The 18,519-nt window shown below is 43.5% G+C and overlaps 1 protein-coding gene across 9 annotated transcripts in view; it reads right to left on the bottom strand.

Annotated features, from left to right (window-relative positions):
- The window catches only part of PBX3 (PBX homeobox 3), a 165,300-nt gene that overhangs the window by 87,337 nt on the left and 59,444 nt on the right, over positions 1–18,519 (bottom strand). Inside the window, exon 1 of one of the 9 annotated variants that reach the window (XM_073314200.1) lies at positions 9,823–9,898. The exons of the other annotated variants lie outside the window; for them this stretch is intronic. Coding sequence (XP_073170301.1) covers positions 9,823–9,829 — 7 coding nt within the window. The 5' untranslated portion in view covers positions 9,830–9,898. Of the gene's footprint in view, positions 1–9,822; positions 9,899–18,519 lie in introns of those variants that run through there. 9 annotated transcript variants of the gene reach the window in all.

Raw genomic sequence — 18,519 nt, 5'->3', positions numbered from 1 at the left:
TCAGACCAGGGCTTTATTTATCAATAAAAGTGGGTAAAAGTTGGGGGTAAAACCTGTTGGTGTGGTCTGATGACTAGCTAGCACTCATCAGTTTCACTGAGAGACCGTGGCTGACTTTTCCCTCCTTTCTCTTACGATTCTTTGCAAATATTATTTCAAAATACTGAAGTTATTCTGATCACAGCTTTAGGTCTGTAATCTCATCATGAAATGATCTGAAAACATTATGATTCACTAATTAACATGCTAATTATTTTACCCTATACGTTTGCCATGATGTTGTACAATTAAACGTACAGTATCAACCTTTGTTTATTCCATTCAAATGTGTTTGCTGATTGGAAACCGAGTGAGAAGGAGTGAAAGAACACACTTATTTTTTGACATCTTTACCTATAAATATTTGTTCAGACTGCAGAATGTCTCTAATAGCCCCACTCACTGATGTGCAGGTTACCACAGTGTCTATATTTCTGTTGTCAGTTTTACTGTATCTCCCTTCATTAAACCTATCAAGTTTTCCTTTTGATCATGCAACCAAGGCCAGAAGACAGATATCTTCCTGGAACAGAGCAGTCTGCCAAGTCTTTCACAAGACCAGCTTTAACCTCCCTATTGATTTTTTCAACACTGCAGCCATTCATTGTTTGTGACATTTGGCTGTCGGCTCTTTAACACCCTTCAACCAAATCAATTTCATATTTTTGTCAATGCCTTGCTAGAGGATGAGCAAAATAGGAAGAGACTTACCATGATTTAGAATGTTGATTTTCTGGAAGAGTTTTATCTGTAGTATTTACAAGCCTTATAAAGTTAATTCAACGTGTTTATTTAAGCATATGTAATAAACAGGGAGAAAAAAGCTATGAGAGTTAAGTTTCAAGTTCCCAAAATTTAATTCATGGAAGAAGGTAAGTTACTATATTGATGTCAACAAAAATGCTGCAGATTAATTTTCATTCTGTTTTTATTTAATTAAATAAAATACAAATGAGCCAGGTTTCTGTCCAAGCTCCTTGCCACTGTGACCGCACAGAATGTCAGCCACAGCCACAAGAACAGACACACATCCCTCCAGACATATAGCACACAGACCGGACCCTGCCACCCTTTACTCAGGTGAGTAATCCTTATTACCAAGAGTAGCTCCATTGACTTCTAGAAAATTACTCACCCAATTGCTCATGATGAAAGTAGCAAGATTAGGCCCTAAAATGTCCTGAAAATGTACAAACCCAGCACTTAGGTAGGGGCAAGGAGACTCAGCTTTCCCACATGAGGCGTCCCACTGACGTTAGCTCATAAGGCGTAGGAATAAAGTGAGCAGGTCGAGGTTCATACCAATCTGTCTAGGGTTATGTCTCTCCCTGAGGCAGTAACCTGGAGATATCTTTTCATGTAAATTTTCAGGCTGCATCATTATTTTCCGGGCAGACACGAACTACCTGTCAGGTGCGCTGCCCTACCAGAAGCAATCCATTGAAGGAATTGAGTCTGGTCACAGTAGAAAGCACAATGCCCACAAATCTTTGTAGAACTGAGCTCTTTGGTCACATGTCTCTCCATACCAAGGATGTTGGGATACCTAGCATAGTTCTCCCTCTGCAGTGGTACAACACAGTGTGACGTGTTGATCAGCAGCCGGGTGTGTGATGCGTCTCCCACTGAACGCAGGGTGTTAGTTAATTCTCATGAAAGAAAAGAACAGAGCAAGGATGAAACAATTCAAAGTTCAACACTCTTCCCTTAGCCTCCCCTTCTGTGTCTACGTACTGCAGCTCCCACCAGGCCATACATCCTCTCCTTGATCTGGGCACACAGCTCCCCAGGAGGTCAGTGTGAACTGCACACACAGTTTAAGGGCAATGCATGTTCTAGTGAGTGAAACTCAGCCTCGTGCACAGGGCCAGCACAAGCCCTCTGGGCCACTGAAGTCCCCTTTGAGCTCATAGTGATGAATTTCACCATCCTACGAAAACATCCTGATGCTCAATAACTGCTGGAGTACTAGGCAAGAAGAGGAGGAGAAGTGGGGGTTAAGGACAGAGCATCAGAATAATGACAGGTTTCAGAGTAACAGCCGTGTTAGTCTGTATTCGCAAAAAGAAAAGGAGGACTTGTGGCACCTTAGAGACTAACCAATTTATTTGAGCATGAGCTTTCGTGAGCTACAGCTCACTTCATCGGATGCATGCCGTGGAAAATACAGTGGGGAGATTGATCTACACAGAGAACATGAAACAATGGGTGTTACCATACACACTGTAACCAGAGTGATCACTTCAGGTGAGCTATTACCAGCAGGAGAGCAGGTGGGGAATCTTTTGTAGTGATAATCAAGATGGGCCATTTCCAGCAGTTGGCAAGAACGTCTGAGGAACAGTGGGGGGTAGGGGGGCGGGAATAAACATGGGGAAATTAGTTTTACTTTGTGTAATGACCCATCCACTCCCAGTCTTTATTCAAGCCTAAGTTAATTGTATCCAGTTTGCAAATTAATTCCAATTCAACAGTCTCTCGTTGGAGTCTGTTTTTGAAGTTTTTTTGTTGAAGAATTGAAACTTTTAGGTCTGTAATCGAGTGACCAAAGAGATGGAAGTGTTCTCCAACTGGTTTTTGAATGTTATAATTCTTGACGTCTGATTTGTGTCCATTTATTCTTTTACGTAGAGACTGTCCAGTTTGGCCAATGTACATGGCAGAGGGGCATTGCTGGCACATGATGGCATATATCACATTGGTAGATGTGCAGGTGAATGAGCCTCTGATAGTGTGGCCGATGTGATTAGGCCCTGTGATGGTGTCCCTTGAATAGATATGTGGACACAGTTGGCAACAGGCTTTGTTGCAAGGATAGGTTCCTGGGTTAGTGGTTCTGTTGTGTGGTGTGTGGTTGCTGGTGAGTATTTGCTTCAGGTTGGGGGGCTTTCTGTAAGCAAGGACTGGCCTGTCTCCCAAGATCTGTGAGAGTGAGGCGTCGTCCTTCAGGATAGGTTGTAGATCCTTGATGATGCGTTGGAGGGGTTTTAGTTGGGGGCTGAAGGTGACGGCTAGTGGCGTTCTGTTATTTTCTTTGTTGGGCCTGTCCTGTAGTAGGTAGCTTCTGGGTACTCTTCTGGCTCTGTCAATCTGTTTCTTCACTTCAGCAGGTGGATATTGTAGTTGTAAGAACGCTTGATAGAGATCTTGTAGGTGTTTGTCTCTGTCTGAGGATTTGGAGCAAATGCAGTGGTAACGTAGAGCTTGTCTGTAGACAATGGATCGTGTGGTGTGGTCTGGATGAAAGCTGCAGGCATGTAGGTAGGAACAGCGGTCAGTAGGTTTCCGGTATAGGGTGCTGGTTATGTGACCATCACTTATTAGCACCGTAGTGTCCAGGAAGTGGATCTCTTGTGTGGACTGATCCAGGCTGAGGTTGATGGTGGGATGGAAATTGTTGAAATCATGGTGGAATTCCTCAAGGGCTTCTTTTCCATGGGTCCAGAATAATGACATCATTTAGAATTCATTTTGCTTAATTCTGAGAGTTAATTTCCAGCATTTTGCTTTTTTCTTACACAGTCATATTTTTTTAAAGGAGAAAGCAGGAGCAAGTGAGCCTACTCTTGCTAGAAGCACATATATGCTGACAACAAACACTGCAAAAGACCTTGTTAGCACAGATGTAGATTCTTATCTAAATAGATTTAGAAATTTCTAAAAACCTGGATTAACTACCTGCTGATCGTGACAGCTCCTTTGGAGCCAGCAAGTCCAACTGTTGTGAGAACTTGGGGTCTTTTGGGGTAGAAATATTTACTAACAACCTATAGCTTATGGTGTCATTAATATGAATTTCAAACACACACAATGTGTTTAAACCATTGCTCAGAACAGCAAATACAGTAGTTAAAATAATTTTTACAAAACATTTTCATCTGATAGACCAGAACCATTAAAAACACAGATTAATAGGCTGACAGTTTGATCAGCTTCTTTGGAGCCATTAGGAATCCTGGTGTAAATACGTATTTAGGACATTTCTGAGATGCGTGTTAATGACATGATGTACTGTCACCGTGTGTTGCCTGTACACCTGGATTTATACTATGTTTATTAGGAAGCCTATAGGTACCGCGGGCTTAGTAAATATTTTTATAGAAGCAGTTACTGGGTGTAATGATCTAATTTGATCTTTTGTGTGCATCTCTTAGTGCATCCAGTATTTTCTCCTACCCCATGGAGGCAAGAAATATGCAACCATGTTATGGGGGATGGGACAAGATGCTCCTACCAGACCATACTGTGAAGTTCTCTAATGTCCTACCTGTGAAATGAATGTTACACCTTCATCTGCAAAACAGGGCAGACAGCGGGGGAGCAGGGACTGTCCTTTCACATCAATCCCCTCTATTTTTAACTGCTGATAAATGGGAAAGACTTGTTTCTAAACTGCCTTGGTTTCAAGGACATGAAGGACAATGAGGGCAGAAGCTGACACTTCATTACATCAGAGATAGTGATGGGAGACAGGAAGCCATGTCGTGCCACTCACCAAACTCTGAGCTTTCACACACACGCCCAGCAAAGTTGGTCATGCGGTGGGATCTAGGGGCTCAAACCTGGGACTGGGAAGCAGGAGCACCCTGGCTCTGGCTCTAGTTTGTGTCAGAGGCAGAGCCAACCCGCCTCTCCTTTCTGTCACATGGGGTGGGGTTAACCTTGACCCCAGCAGTTCTGTGCCAACTGTTCATGCAGCACTTTGAGCATCCAACGCCTTCTATAAACACGATGTATCAGGACTAGGTCGGTCTGTGCCCAGGCCCAGGTGGGCTAATGTTCTTCCTGGGGCTGAGCACGTCCTCTCGCTGTGCTGAGTTCACACTACGTTAATGTCATTGCTGGTTTTGCAGGACATGGAGCTAAGTGGTACTGCATGTGGCAGGACACCAGACCAATACTTTGCACAAAGGGTGAGCCCTCCAGCAGAGTTTAAACGTATTGTAAAGGGGATATTTCTAGCCCCTGGGACTGAGAAGATACCTTCCAGGCCTGAGCAACTCAGGGATTGTCCGCCCCAGGCCCTGATTCCACTGTGGAAAAAGACTGGTAGAAATTAATTTGAAAACCCGATTAGTGAAAACTGTCCTAGCTGTCTCAGCGATGTCCCCAGGGGAACAGGGCATAATGTGCTTAAAATAAAAACCATTTTCCGGGCTGGTAACCCATCTGACTAGGTTACTTCTCTTGATACTGGCTTTCTAAAACTAGTTTGCACACATTATGCCCTGCCCTCCCAAGAAACCAAACCAGGAGAGCTGAATCCATATGTGAAATCAGGCTTTCAATATGGTTTCCTAACATAGTCTTGTTCAAGCTTAGACTGCACCTTTGGCCTCAGATAGACCAAACCAACAGCTCCAGGGGCCATTCCATAAAGCCAAGTAAACAGTAAACTGCAGGTAGGGTGGGAAAGTGAAGCCCACCTCCAGCCTAGTGCCAGAACAGAGGGCTGCAGGGCTGTCCACAACACTCCTGCCCATCAGCTGGAGCACCAGCTACGCCCTGTCATGCCACTTGGCTGGTATATTAGAGCCCCTGGATTCACCACTCTACTCCCCTTACCTCCCTCCACTTGGGTCTATGCAGGGCTAGCACATGGCATGCAGGGCAGCTGGAGGCACCTTTGCAGCCCCTGCTCCTCTGTCCATCCCACTCCCCCTACACACAACCTATTTGTGAGTTAAGTAGCAGGGAGGTCCCAGCACTGGCCCCCTACACCAGACCAAACATCACTAATGTTGCAGGCACGTAAAGTAAAGTTTAAGAGGGAGCAGAAGTGAGGGGGCATGAGTCCTGCAGGCACACTGAGTGGAACATCATCAGCAGAATCAAATGCCGGGGGAAGTGGTGGTGGAACGGGAACATATTCCTAAACGTTTGGGGGCCATGACAGCTGTGCACAGTCACCATTCATCTCAATGGAATGTTAACTCTAATGCTTATGGTGGGCATTTAAATGTCAACATTTGTTATTATTTCAGGGCAGATTATTCTATACAAAAACATCCTGCTGTTTTTGCACCCTGGGTAGAGTTTGAGTAGCATGCTACTGCCACCTTCCTCCTCAAACACGCTATCTGATTTGGTTTATATCTTTATTAATGGTCTGTAAAAAAAGAAACCAGTGTGTCCATCATGACCACAATATCAGAATTGAAATGTTTAAGGAAAAACAAGTTTGTTTCTTAAGTTCATGTCACATCTGACCTTGCATAGCTCATCTGCACAGAAATGTGACTGTAGCTGCCCTACGGATAAGCACGAGGTCTGGGGTGTCCTGAGAGTTGCTTTGAAACCAAGGGGATTAATTTCCTGTGCACTACTGAGTGTAAAGTGAAGCCTGTGAAAGGCAGACAGACCCAACATTAGGTTTAATTTGCACACATGAATTTGTTTGACGTGCTCATTTTTTCTCCAGGATGAATACTATGCATAAATCTTCCCCTGAGCTATTTGCAGTCTTTTCAACTTGAGCCTTGCCATAATTCTGAGATGCACGTTCTTCCCCAAACATATAAATGTAATGTGCCCCACATGGGGGGCAATGATCGGAGGGAGAATACCAGGTTCATATGATTTAACAAAGAAAAGCATGAATAGGTAGTAGGGCAGATCCTCAGCTGGTGGTAACTGTTAACTTCAGTACTATTTATACCGCCCAAGGATCTTCTCCAAAGTGGCTAAGTGGCAGCAGAAATAGTAAGACCTAAATATCTCAACTTTGCATTTCGAGCACACTCCAGTTGATTCCACTGTATTGAAATCTCTCCTTGTGGGGCTTTATTTACATATAGACACACGTATATACATCAAAGCTGCTTTTCAGCTACATGACATAGCTAACTAAATTCTTGGTTTGATGCATTTCTATTTTAAATAACTATAATGTCTTTTAAATTGCATCTGGGCTCAGAACTCTTGTGTGAAGTTTCAAATGGAGCAAATTCTTGAGATCCAGTTACAAACAGGACAGATAATGGGAATACTGAGAATTTTAACAGTCCCACATGCTGCTATAATATACTTATCACCTGCATGGGAAACATACAGAATTTCTGCTGCTGCTGCTATGTCAAACAGGAGATTTCTCTTTGTTGCAATATCTCAAGGGGAGCTGGGGGAAACATCAAAATAGGGAGAAAGAGCACGCACTGCTACCTCTGACAGACACCTGGAACTGACAGGGCATCAAGCCCCTGAAGTTCAACCCAGGAACTCCTCCTCCCACTGCCATCAGCACCTGCTGGCCAGGAGCAATACAGCACCAAGAGGAGCAATTGCAATAAGTAACTAACCATTAACACCAGCTAAATTCCTTTCTCCACCTGGCTGTAAGTTATAAAATACTGGACTGTATATCAGGGAATTTATGTTCACATCTGACAGAGGTGGGGAGTCAGGATGCATGTTACTGGCATTGCCCAGAGATTTGACCTCTCCTTTTCCTCATTAGGATCAGGGCATTTAAAACAGTTCTTAGAATGGAGCGACTAGAATTTTGTAAATAACACAATACATTAAAATACGTATTTCAGGCTCCAGGTTGCACTTTTCCTGAGTCACCGGAACATGAAAAGTTTCCTGGTGCTGTGTAAATGGAGATGAGGAATGCTCCCTTATTGCAAGCTCAGAGCATTCTCATATTCCTGCGCTGCCACTGGACTGCAATTTCCCCCCTACTGTATCCCTGCATCCGCTGTGTTTTCAGGTGCAGTGTGTTTGCTTTGATGATGCCTTAGCCCACAAATAGTCTGCAGTTGTTTACCCATTGGAAGAGCTTCAAATATTATAGTCTCACATTTTTAAATCAGTGCAGACACCTGAGACAAAAAGTGTCCCAAAAGCTGCCTACAAGAGCTACATGCTGGTCACTCTTTCTTGTCAAGGTTGATTTATTGCCTCCTTGCTGTTCAATTTCACATTTTGTCCTCATCATATCCGTGGCTCATGATCATTCTAGGCTGACCCTTGTAGGGCAGGCAGGGAATATTGATAAAACAATTATCTGTTAGCCGTTCATTTGATTTTCCATTTCAATTACGGATTGCACAAGGCAAAAGGAAAAAGATTGCATCATTGATTTTTCTACCTTACAACAGTAAAGAGTTGCTTTGATGGTTATAAAATGAATGCAACTCAACCATGCTTTTAAAGGTCATATTTTTTGTTTTACTGTACTTTTTTAGTCTCAACATATGCAAGTCTACAGGAAAACAGCCTGTATCCTCAGATCAGATAACTATATACAAAGCAACACAAAGCAAGGAAACACAGGTGAAAAAAAATGTATTTGCTCTAGTGTATTTTTAATAAATCTGATTCTTCCCCAACAAAATTCTTTTGAATGATTTCACAGCTGTAACTTAGCCATGTAGTCGAGAGCCTGCCTACAAATGTTTCGCCTTGCATGCAGCTTAGGATAACTTAACAAACCATTCTTGGGAAAGTGGCCTCCTGCCTGATGGAAAGCTCCATGTGCTGCCTCTCGACTGCAGTATTATTGCACATTAGGAGTTTGTTCAGTTCACGCAATATGCAGAGAGCTGTTACAAAGAGAGACGTATTATCGCTACTAAACATAACTATGCTAAAACTTCACCTATTGGAAAGGATGATAATGTGCCATTGCTAGCCAGTGATCCAGGACGGTCACACTCACACAGAAATGGTGCTGAACCTGCTACACTTCATTACGGTTCAGCGCATGGTACAGCTCCAGGGGATTTTCACATGGCCGACCTTAAGAAAAGTTCAGTCTTTGATCAAGGTTTAGTGTTCCTGGAGCAGCAACGGTACAGGAAAGGGTTTCCATTTTCTGTGCCATAAGGCACCGATGTTGATCTCCTTAAAGCCCTAGAGTTTTCTTCTAAGACTGGATTACGCTCAGCAATTAAGGTAATGAACTAGCTGAGGTAACAAAGCATAATGATCTCTTTTGTCCTTTGAATTCTTACGCAACTCCACTCATTCACAATAGTCTGGAATGCAAAGCTTTCTCAAATACTGTGCGGCTTAAAACTATGTATAAATGATTACTTCCATTATGCCTTCATAGGTTTGACATTTTTAATTTAAACACCTGTAATATTTAAGCATACTTTTCAGAACCAAAATACCCACTCAAAGAATGCTAGCTTACATTCTCGTAATATTTTGACATCTTATGAATATTATTTTAATGCCTGAAAAGATAATGTGATGAATCCATTACAAATATATCAAAATATGTGTATGCGGGACTGTTTCTTGCTTTTAATTCCAAAACAGTGGATTTTTTTTTTTAAAACGAGGCACAAGCATCTGCAAGAGCAGTAATATTTTCCTAAGTCAGCATGTTGTGTTAATAATGGAAGCAGCCGAACTGCATTGTCTCTCCAGGATACATGTAGGCAAATGCAACAGAACTTTTCCTTCAAATAAGTCCTTATAGACTACATTGAAATTCCTCTACAAGCTCCAACCTTTTCAGAGCGAAGGGTATTCTTATTATGCAGCTATTTCACTTTTTTAAAGGGTTTGTTTAATGTTTTATTTATTTATTTAGAAACATCTGGCTACTATTTTTACATTTTTTCAAATCTTTTGCATGATATAAACCTTCTGCACAGCAAAATCTGCTGCACTCTGATCTTTCATCTTAACACATTTCCAGCCCCAAATTTCACTTCAATCTCACCTCATCTCTCCATACTACATTAACCCCTGGCAATTGCCTTCCAAATGACCCCATTAAGCTGTAATTGCCTCAGCAGGCCTGCACTTTCGCTTGTAATTCTGTACCTCTCATCTCCCAGACGTTCTCTCAGCATCATTTCGTGTTCTGGCTCCCTTCACTGAGCTCAGCTTATGACCTCGCTGCACCATGGCCGAAATGACTACTAAAAGCATAACAGAGACGGAATTCCATTACTTATTTTTAAAAGTTCTCTGGTGCCCTAATGTAATATTCTTTGGGGACTGTTGTCAAGGATACCGAGCACCAGCCATTAAAACCTTTTGTTTCCCAAGACATTCCGTCTTTTATTAATAAATAAAGATAAAGAGAAGCTCATCCACCCTCCAGAAAGTCAGCGTGTTTGCAAGGGTCTGGTACGACTTAGGTTCCTGTTCCTCTCCCAATATTTAGAGACTGGTCTGAGCCTTAGCAAGGAGCAGTGAAACACAGGCTGGAAGTAGCAGTGTGCTCTATACTGTAAAACTACTACCCAAAAATAAATTAAAATCATCTGCAGATGATTCTGCAAGAGCAGTCGACACGGTAACTTTCCTTCCTCTGACACATGCTCCTTTCCCATCCGTAATGATAATTAAAGCTGAGATCTGAGTAGCCCTATGTATGGAACAGAACAGATCCAGGATAAAAAACTAAAACTATCATATCACACTGTCCAAGCTAACAGTCTATCATGGATAATAGGCATACCCAATGGGGATGAACAAAACACTCTGGAAAAAGCCAGCTAATCCTCTAACTGGGTTTGTGGCTCAAGTGTGTTAAGAAGGAAACTCCTGTGTTCATTGCTGTTGTGAGACAGTCAGGAGACATATATTTTAGATTGAAAATTAATTGGTACTGGATCCAAGCAAGCCTTTGTAGCAAGCGGTAACCTTTTCATTTTATGGCCATGACACTGAACTAGTAAGAGCCCTCTTCTCCCATAAAATATACAAACAGAGGCATGCTGAAAAATGGAGGTAGTTTTGTTCTTTGGCAGAGAAAGGGTTTTACTCTTAATTCATAATAAAACTTAGTGCACAGGCTGAGCACGGTTCTAATGGCAGGAGAGGGATATAAATTCAGAACTGGAAAACTGGTCGCTGGGTTAGAACAAGGCAACCAAAATTCTGCTCTAGTCACATCCTTATACCTGGCCCGTTGCTGTGGTACCTAAATGTCACAAGAGCCTGGCTGCAGCCTAACTTCACTGTATGGACTGAGGCCCAATCCTGCCCACTGAAATTTATGGCAAAACTCCCAAAAGCTTCAGTACTGGCAGGTGCCTGTGCTTGGCCTCCGAGTCCTGCGTCAAGACCTGTTTTCACTGGCCTGGAGGAGTGGGGAAGGAGTGGAGGGTTTCACTGCAGGCTGGGCCAACACCCTGATGATAAAACAACCGCCTGACTTTCCCCCTCCGTTCCCATCATTTTTGAATGAGCCTTTTCACCGCTGGTTGAGGCTAACTTTGCAGGTGGCCACCCAGACCATTTGGAGAGGAACAAGTTTTGTAAAATGGTGAAGCCCCAGTCCAGGTTTGTTTAGCTGCCCCGACAACTTGAGTTAAATTAGCAATGAGGTGTTGAGTCTGCAGATTTCCACTGAGTGGCTTTTCTGTTCCAAACAGCTCTGCTGTTAGAAGGGGCTAGTGTGGAGAGTGACATCAGGGGACACTACACAAGACACTACACAAGCCTAGAAGGGTTATGGTGTGTTACTGGAGTTGGACAGGGGTCCAGGAGAACATTTGCCAGCTTGAAGCAGAGCTCCTGCATTCCCAACCAGCTGGAGCTAAAGAACTTGCTTCTCCTCTCTCAGGTTTATTTAAAAAAAAAAAAGGTTTGAGCTACACAAAAAATAAAACAATGGAGGCAAATTCTGCCCTCACTTACAGAACACCATCCTGGCGCTAGCCAGCCTCATGGGAAAAGCACAGGTGTGGGTGGGGGAGACCAGAATAAATGGGGATAAGAAAGGGATTGCCATTTAGACCATATTTCTGAAACTCACTTAGAAAGTGCATCCCAACTCCAGGAAGTGACTCTCTAAACCCAGCACCAAAGGGTTCCCTGTTTATTATCTCCCTAATTTGCTCAGTTAACACGTGCTACAAGATTAGCTTGGGATCTGAGAGTCAAGCTGGGTTCTTTCTGACTTGCACATCATTGCTAAGAATAATGATTCTGTAATGGGTACTTAGTTGACAATTCTGTTGCTGCAAAATAGAATAGAATCCAGTTCCTTCTGCTTTTGACATGCTGTCTCTGTGTGGTATCTTTTCTGACCATGACTGCAAGTGCACTTCAAGTTCTCACACAAAAGAGAAAGTCACACCAATGTTAGGTACATGAAAATCTCGTGAATTTGGAATGGAGGCTGAAATCCACCCAACAGGTCGCGTTGGGCTTGAGTATTAGTGGAATCTAAACTATTAGGGTATAAAAAACAACAACCAGAAACTCCTGAAGTGTTGCAATATGAAGTTAGCACAGAATATTGTCTGAGGCAGGCTATTTTCAGGATCACAAGTAAAAGCAGAGTTCTAAGAGCTCAACATGGCTAAGTTTATCCTGGTTACAGAATGGAGAAAGGCTGAATCTAAAGGAAAGAATCCTTTTATGCACGTAACATTCCTGCAAACTGATACTGTGTCAACATGAATGTGTATTACAATAAAATTGGGTGTCATAGCCAAAGTAGATTCAATGTTTTTCTGCAGGCTAGTGCAGCCACAATAGGCTAGAACTGAGTGAAGTCATCAAACATGCTGATGTTTAACTTCAGTACGACGGCCCAGACTTGGTGCACTAACATGGAGGAATCTCTGTAAAAGGTTCCCCCCAACCCAGCCCCTCCGGCATGAGATCCTTCTAGGCTCCTTAGCAAAGCAGGTAGTTAGTCTAATCAGTTAACTGCTTTGGGCCGCGAGAGAAAAGGAAAACCAATATTAAAATATTACATGAAACCAAGTAGTGGAAGGTTTCTGCGGGCTTGATGTCTGGGCTTGGGCTGCTTCTCTGGCTGCGTCTGAGCTGAATATTACAGTGAACAGCACAGCTCGTTCTGTATTTATTCTAAGCACTAGGCAGGAAATTTCCATTTCATGCATCACTCACGTTTCGCAGTGATTCCACGAAGTCAGTGCTTACACTTAACATAAAACCAAGAGGAACTCTAATTGGTTTGTTGTTGCTATTGTTTGAAAATTCAGTTTAGGCTCATTGGGCTCCAATTTTGTTTGCTTTTGACTACAGTAACACAAGCTTCACTGAAATGCAAAGTCACAGGGCTGCATCAAAAGTCAGTTCAAGGAGTTTTGTTGTTTTTTTAAAAGCCTTCAGTCTCATCACATTGTGCCCATGTGTCCAGTAAAGATGATGCCACTGCTATGGGCACCGTGGGAAGACACATCAACAAGTCCTAACAAAAAAGCTCCCGAGCCACTACGCCGAGTTATTCCCTCCTCTGAACTTCTCGATGCATCCTGGCCTTCTGTTTCTGTCCTGTTTTGATTATAAGTCTTGGGGACCATCTTTATTGGATGTCTTGCACAACACTAAACACATTGTTGGTACTTAAATAAAGATAATGGAGTCTCCTGACAAGTTCAATGGATGAGCTACAGTCTCTTATTGTGAGTTCTGAAATGAGATCACTGCAGTCCTGTTCGCAAGGGCCACAAGTGAAGACAACTGTAGACGAATACGCGCTGCGTTTAGCTTTACTCCTCTCATGTCTCTCCTCAATCACAGCAATCCACGGGCTCTCGAAATCTTACAGTCCCAGGTGGCAGAACTGCCATCATAGGAGCCTGTCATGGGCTAAGAGCTCCCAGGTAAGGTGTTCAACATTGCAAGGAAGTTGGCCTTGAGAGTGTCCTTGTAAATGTTTTCTTGGTCTACCCCTAAAATGAGTTCCAGCCTGCAATTCTCCATACAAGATGGCCTTCGGTAATCTACTCTTGGACCTCTGGACCACACAACTGCACCATCTCAGATGCACTCTCACTATAAAAGCTTCAATGCCTGTGATGTTGTCGCACTCAAGAACCTTGGTGTTTGGAACCAAATCTTGCCATTTAATTCCCATTATCCACCTTAGACATCCTAAGTGGAATTGGCCCAAATGTTTTATGTACTGTCGATAAGTGGTCCACGTATTGCAGCTGTAGGGAAGTGCAGTAAAGATGATGGAGTGGTAAACATCAATTTTTGTTTGCAGTCTGACACCATGCTCATTCCAGAGATGATGCTGAAGTCTTCCAAAGGCATCCCTGGCTGCACCAATGCACTTTGTAATGTCGTCAATCATTGCATTTTATGAAACAACACTAACTAGGTAGCAAGATTTGTCAACAGCCTTGAGTGGAACATCGTCAATGGACCCAACTGGAGTATTTGCAGTACTTCCCGGTTGAGGCTGGACCATGACTTTTGTCTTCTGTAGGCTGGTCGTTCTGTGGCCAAAATGCTTTGCTGCATGCACAAAGCAATCAGTCAGCAACTGAATGGCCTTGAGGTTATAGGCCAATAAAGCACAATCATCAGCAAACAGTAATCTGCGAATAATTGTCTTCATAACTTTTGTCTTAGCACACAGGCAATGCATATTCAAGACCCCTCCATCCATATGGTACTGCATATAAATGCTATAATCAATGTCTCTGAATGAATCTATTAGAACAGCTGCAAACATGATGCTAATAATGTTAAAGCAAGAACACAGCCTTGTTTTACTCCATTGGTAACAACAAAGGGAATTGAGAAGCAGCCTTGGGAAAGGACATGAACCTGTATTCCTGCATGAAAAGATTTAATAATGCTGAAAAACTTATTGGGGCAACTGAACTTGCAGAGGACTGTCCACAGGCCATCTCATTTTCAGAGTCAAAGGCCTCAGTAAGATTGGCAAATTAAAGAGAAATGTCATGAGTGGAATCAAGATCTATATGTAGTTTTTGTCAGAGTGCAAAGATCATGTCTGAAGTACCATGCCTGGGACAGAAGCCACGTTGGGCTTTCAGGCAGTATCTTCCCTGCAAGTTGATCAGCTAGCCAGTTTATCCTAACATGGGCGAGTAGCTTTCCTGCCGTGGCAAGGAGCGAGATGCCACAAGGGTTATCAGAAGAAGCGCAACTGCCTTTTCTTTTGTGAAGGGGAATAATGTGGGGATCTTTAAATTCCTGCGGCACGGACTCCTGTTCCCAAAACCTTAAGTAGAGGCTGGTAAGCTTCCTGATCAGCTCCAGGCCCCATATTTGAAGATCTCTGCAGGAATACCATCTGGACCCGCTGCTTTGCCATTTGCTTGACAGCTTTCCATACTTCAGATGTCGACAGAATTGAGAGTTGGTCTGGAATTGGAAGTTGTTCAGGATCATCAAGGGCTGATGCTGATATGGTGGATGGGAAGTTCAGAACTTTATTGAAGTGTTCAGTCCATCTTTTCAGTACTTGTCCGTGATCAGTCAGCACCGGTGACTCACCTGCATTCCAAATAGGGGTGGTACCAATTGAACTCTGGGCCATATGCAGTCTTCAGCTCATCAAAAAAACATTTGGAATCTTTTTGGTCTGCTGGTGATTGAAGCTTCTTGGCTTTCATTTTCCACCTCCTTCATGTGATGCAGCTTAGCTCGCACGTTACACTTTGTACATGAACCAGTCATCTTGTTTAAAGATGACTTTTTATCACTTACCTATAATGTGTGAAGAGCACTACGTGGATGTCAGGAGGTGCTTTATCTCAGCATCATTTTCGTCAAAAGTCAACTAATAATTGGCTCATAGTACAACATTGTAATGTGCTTCCTCAGCATATGCTCACCATTAGCTTTAATGGAACTGAAATACTGCCTAGCCCTTGCTTGGCCCTCCGCACAGGAGTGAATTTCACCCTCCCTCAATAACGTACTCTAGCCTTAGCCACTGGCATTGGCTGCTAACATGCAGCCAAAAATCACCCTCAGAAATGCCACAAGCACACCAGTGAAAATTACAAAGACAATGTAGCTCCTTGTCATTAGCCCTGCAGTACTTCTAGTTCATCAATCAAAGGTTCTTCTAGGTCATTAACTAAACCTGAATTAGAGGGAGACACTACCACTATATTCAGTTGTACTGGGACACTGGCCATCAAAAGTAGCATCTCCTAAGAAAAGCATGGTATCAGTGCTACAGCAGAAACAAGTCACATTTCTGACACTCCCAAATCCCCTTACTCTCTTCTCCAAGAGAAGAATTAAGCCAATTAACTCCACGCCCCATTTATTTCTCACCTAAATGTGGAGAAGGGCAAAGTCTCTGACCTCTCAGAATGAGGGAGGCCAAGGTGTAGTAAGTGTCCAGCCACCACGTCTAATGGAAGAGGGGAAGGAAGCAGTGGTCAAGCAACCAAATTCTGAATGGGCATTTTGTGATTGCTAGGGAACACTGGCATGCCATCAAGAAGCAAAGGAGAAGAATAGTGTGTGACACACAATTTAAAAGACACGCCACCAGCGAAAAGTGGGGGATGGGCGTGGTTTTTTCCCTGTAATCCATATCAATACAACTGACATGGCAGGACATGGTGGCCACACAAATCAAAGTACAAATCACAAATCAAGTACAAAACAAATAACCCATCTCCATGGTCGCAGAAGAACACTGTGGATCTCATCTGCATGGTGATGTTGCCTGTCAAGCAGGCCTTTAGAAGAAAAAATGGGAGTTCCCAAAACTTTCAAAGAAAATCTCCAACTTGGGAAAAATTTCTATTGATTTCAAAGGCTTCCCAATTGGTGAAAATATTTCTGAGACACATTTTAAGTGCCAGCTGCAGGAATGGGCCGCAATTATGCATGGCGCATCTTCACTGTTCTGTGACTTTCCCATTTCAATAGGACAGCCCTAGGACAATTCCTGTGTGCACCATGGGAATTGTAGAACAGTCCCAAAGCTGGTATTTTACTTAGGGGGAGATGTTAGGAATGACAGCTTGATAGGGTAAAAGACTCAGGGCTCAGAAAGTGTTCTCTGGGTCTAAAAAGTCTCCTGGTAGCCTGGTTTGTGCTGCCATCTGTCTGGTACCAGTGCTACCTGCTGGATCCCCTACTGTATTCCGACTCTAGACCAATGGAAGGGTTGAAAAGAAGGAATGCATACTGGTAACAGTGCTTGGCTTAAGTGTCAAGGAAAGAATTACTTCTACCCCCATATAGATACTGGAACAAGAGCCACAAAAACAGAGCGTTGGAGGCCATATCATCATGCATATACCCACCCTCTCCCACCCGCCATGCATGCGCAACACACACACTCTCCATCCCCCCCCACCAATACCCCCAAATCTTCCAAGCCAGGTGCATGACAGAACAGAACTTCTAGATACATAATGCAGTTCCAGCAGAAACTATTGAAACACAAAATGCACATTGACACAAATACCACTAGCAGCAAAAGTTTTGAGTGGACTGTCCCAATTTCAGAGTGCGAGGGAGAATCTGGATTGGCGCTTGTGGATTTTTTAACCAACGCCTGAAAGAGGCAGCACCATCTAGGCTAGGGAAACTCTCCATGGGAAGACTCTTCCATTCAAAGTCCTCTGGAGTCTTTTATCATACTGGGAATAGAAGTCAGCAGTGGCCAGCTCTGAGACTGCTAGCCTAAACTGTTGGGAAAGCCAGCAGAGGACAGGACAAAGCTCGATACAGAACTGGAGGCATTATTCTAAACAGAGGGACTTGGTCTCCACATTAACTTCATTAACAGATTTTTACATTATACATTGAACCCCAGAGGATGGCCCTGACCTGGGGACCATGAGTGAGCAATATCAACACCTGCAGAGGCAGAAAGTGGTGGGCTTTGTCTCTGTGTAGAAAGTAACTGGAGATCATAGAATCATAGAATATCAGGGTTGGAAGGGACCCCAGAAGGTCATCTAGTCCAACCCCCTGCTCGAAGCAGGACCAATTCCCAGTTAAATCATCCCAGCCAGGGCTTTGTCAAGCCTGACCTTAAAAACCTCTAAGGAAGGAGATTCTACCACCTACCTAGGTAACGCATTCCAGTGTTTCACCACCCTCTTAGTGAAACAGTTTTTCCGAATATCCAATCTAAACCTCCCCCACTGCAACTTGAGACCATTACTCCTCGTTCTGTCATCTGCTACCATTGAGAACAGACCAGAGCCATCCACTTTGGAACCCACTTTCAGGTAGTTAACAGCAGCTATCAAATCCCCCCTCATTCTTCTCTTCTGCAGGCTAAACAATCCCAGTTCACTCAGCCTCTCCTCATAAGTCATGTGTTCTAGACCCCTAATCATTTGTGTTGCCCTTCGCTAGACTCTCTCCAATTTATCCACATCCTTCTTGTAGTGTGGGGCCCAAAACTGGACACAGTACTCCAGATGAGGCCTCACCAATGTCGAATAGAGGGGAACGATCACGTCCCTTGATCTGCTCGCTATGCCCCTACTTATACATCCCAAAATGCCATTGGCCTTCTTGGCAACAAGGGCACACTGCTGACTCATATCCACCTTCTCGTCCACTGTCACCCCTAGGTCCTTTTCCGCAGAACTGCTGCCTAGCCATTCGGTCCCTAGTCTGTAGCGGTGCATTGGATTCTTCCATCCTAAGTGCAGGACCCTGCACTTATCCTTATTGAACCTCATCAGATTTCTTTTGGCCCAATCCTCCAATTTGTCTAGGTCCTTCTGTATCCTATCCCTCCCCTCCAGCGTATCTACCACTCCTCCCAGTTTAGTATCATCT

Source organism: Lepidochelys kempii, chromosome 16, assembly GCF_965140265.1.
Source record: "Lepidochelys kempii isolate rLepKem1 chromosome 16, rLepKem1.hap2, whole genome shotgun sequence".
NCBI classification, from domain to species: Eukaryota; Metazoa; Chordata; order Testudines; family Cheloniidae; genus Lepidochelys; species Lepidochelys kempii.
This window is presented reverse-complemented; position numbering and strand designations above follow the sequence as displayed.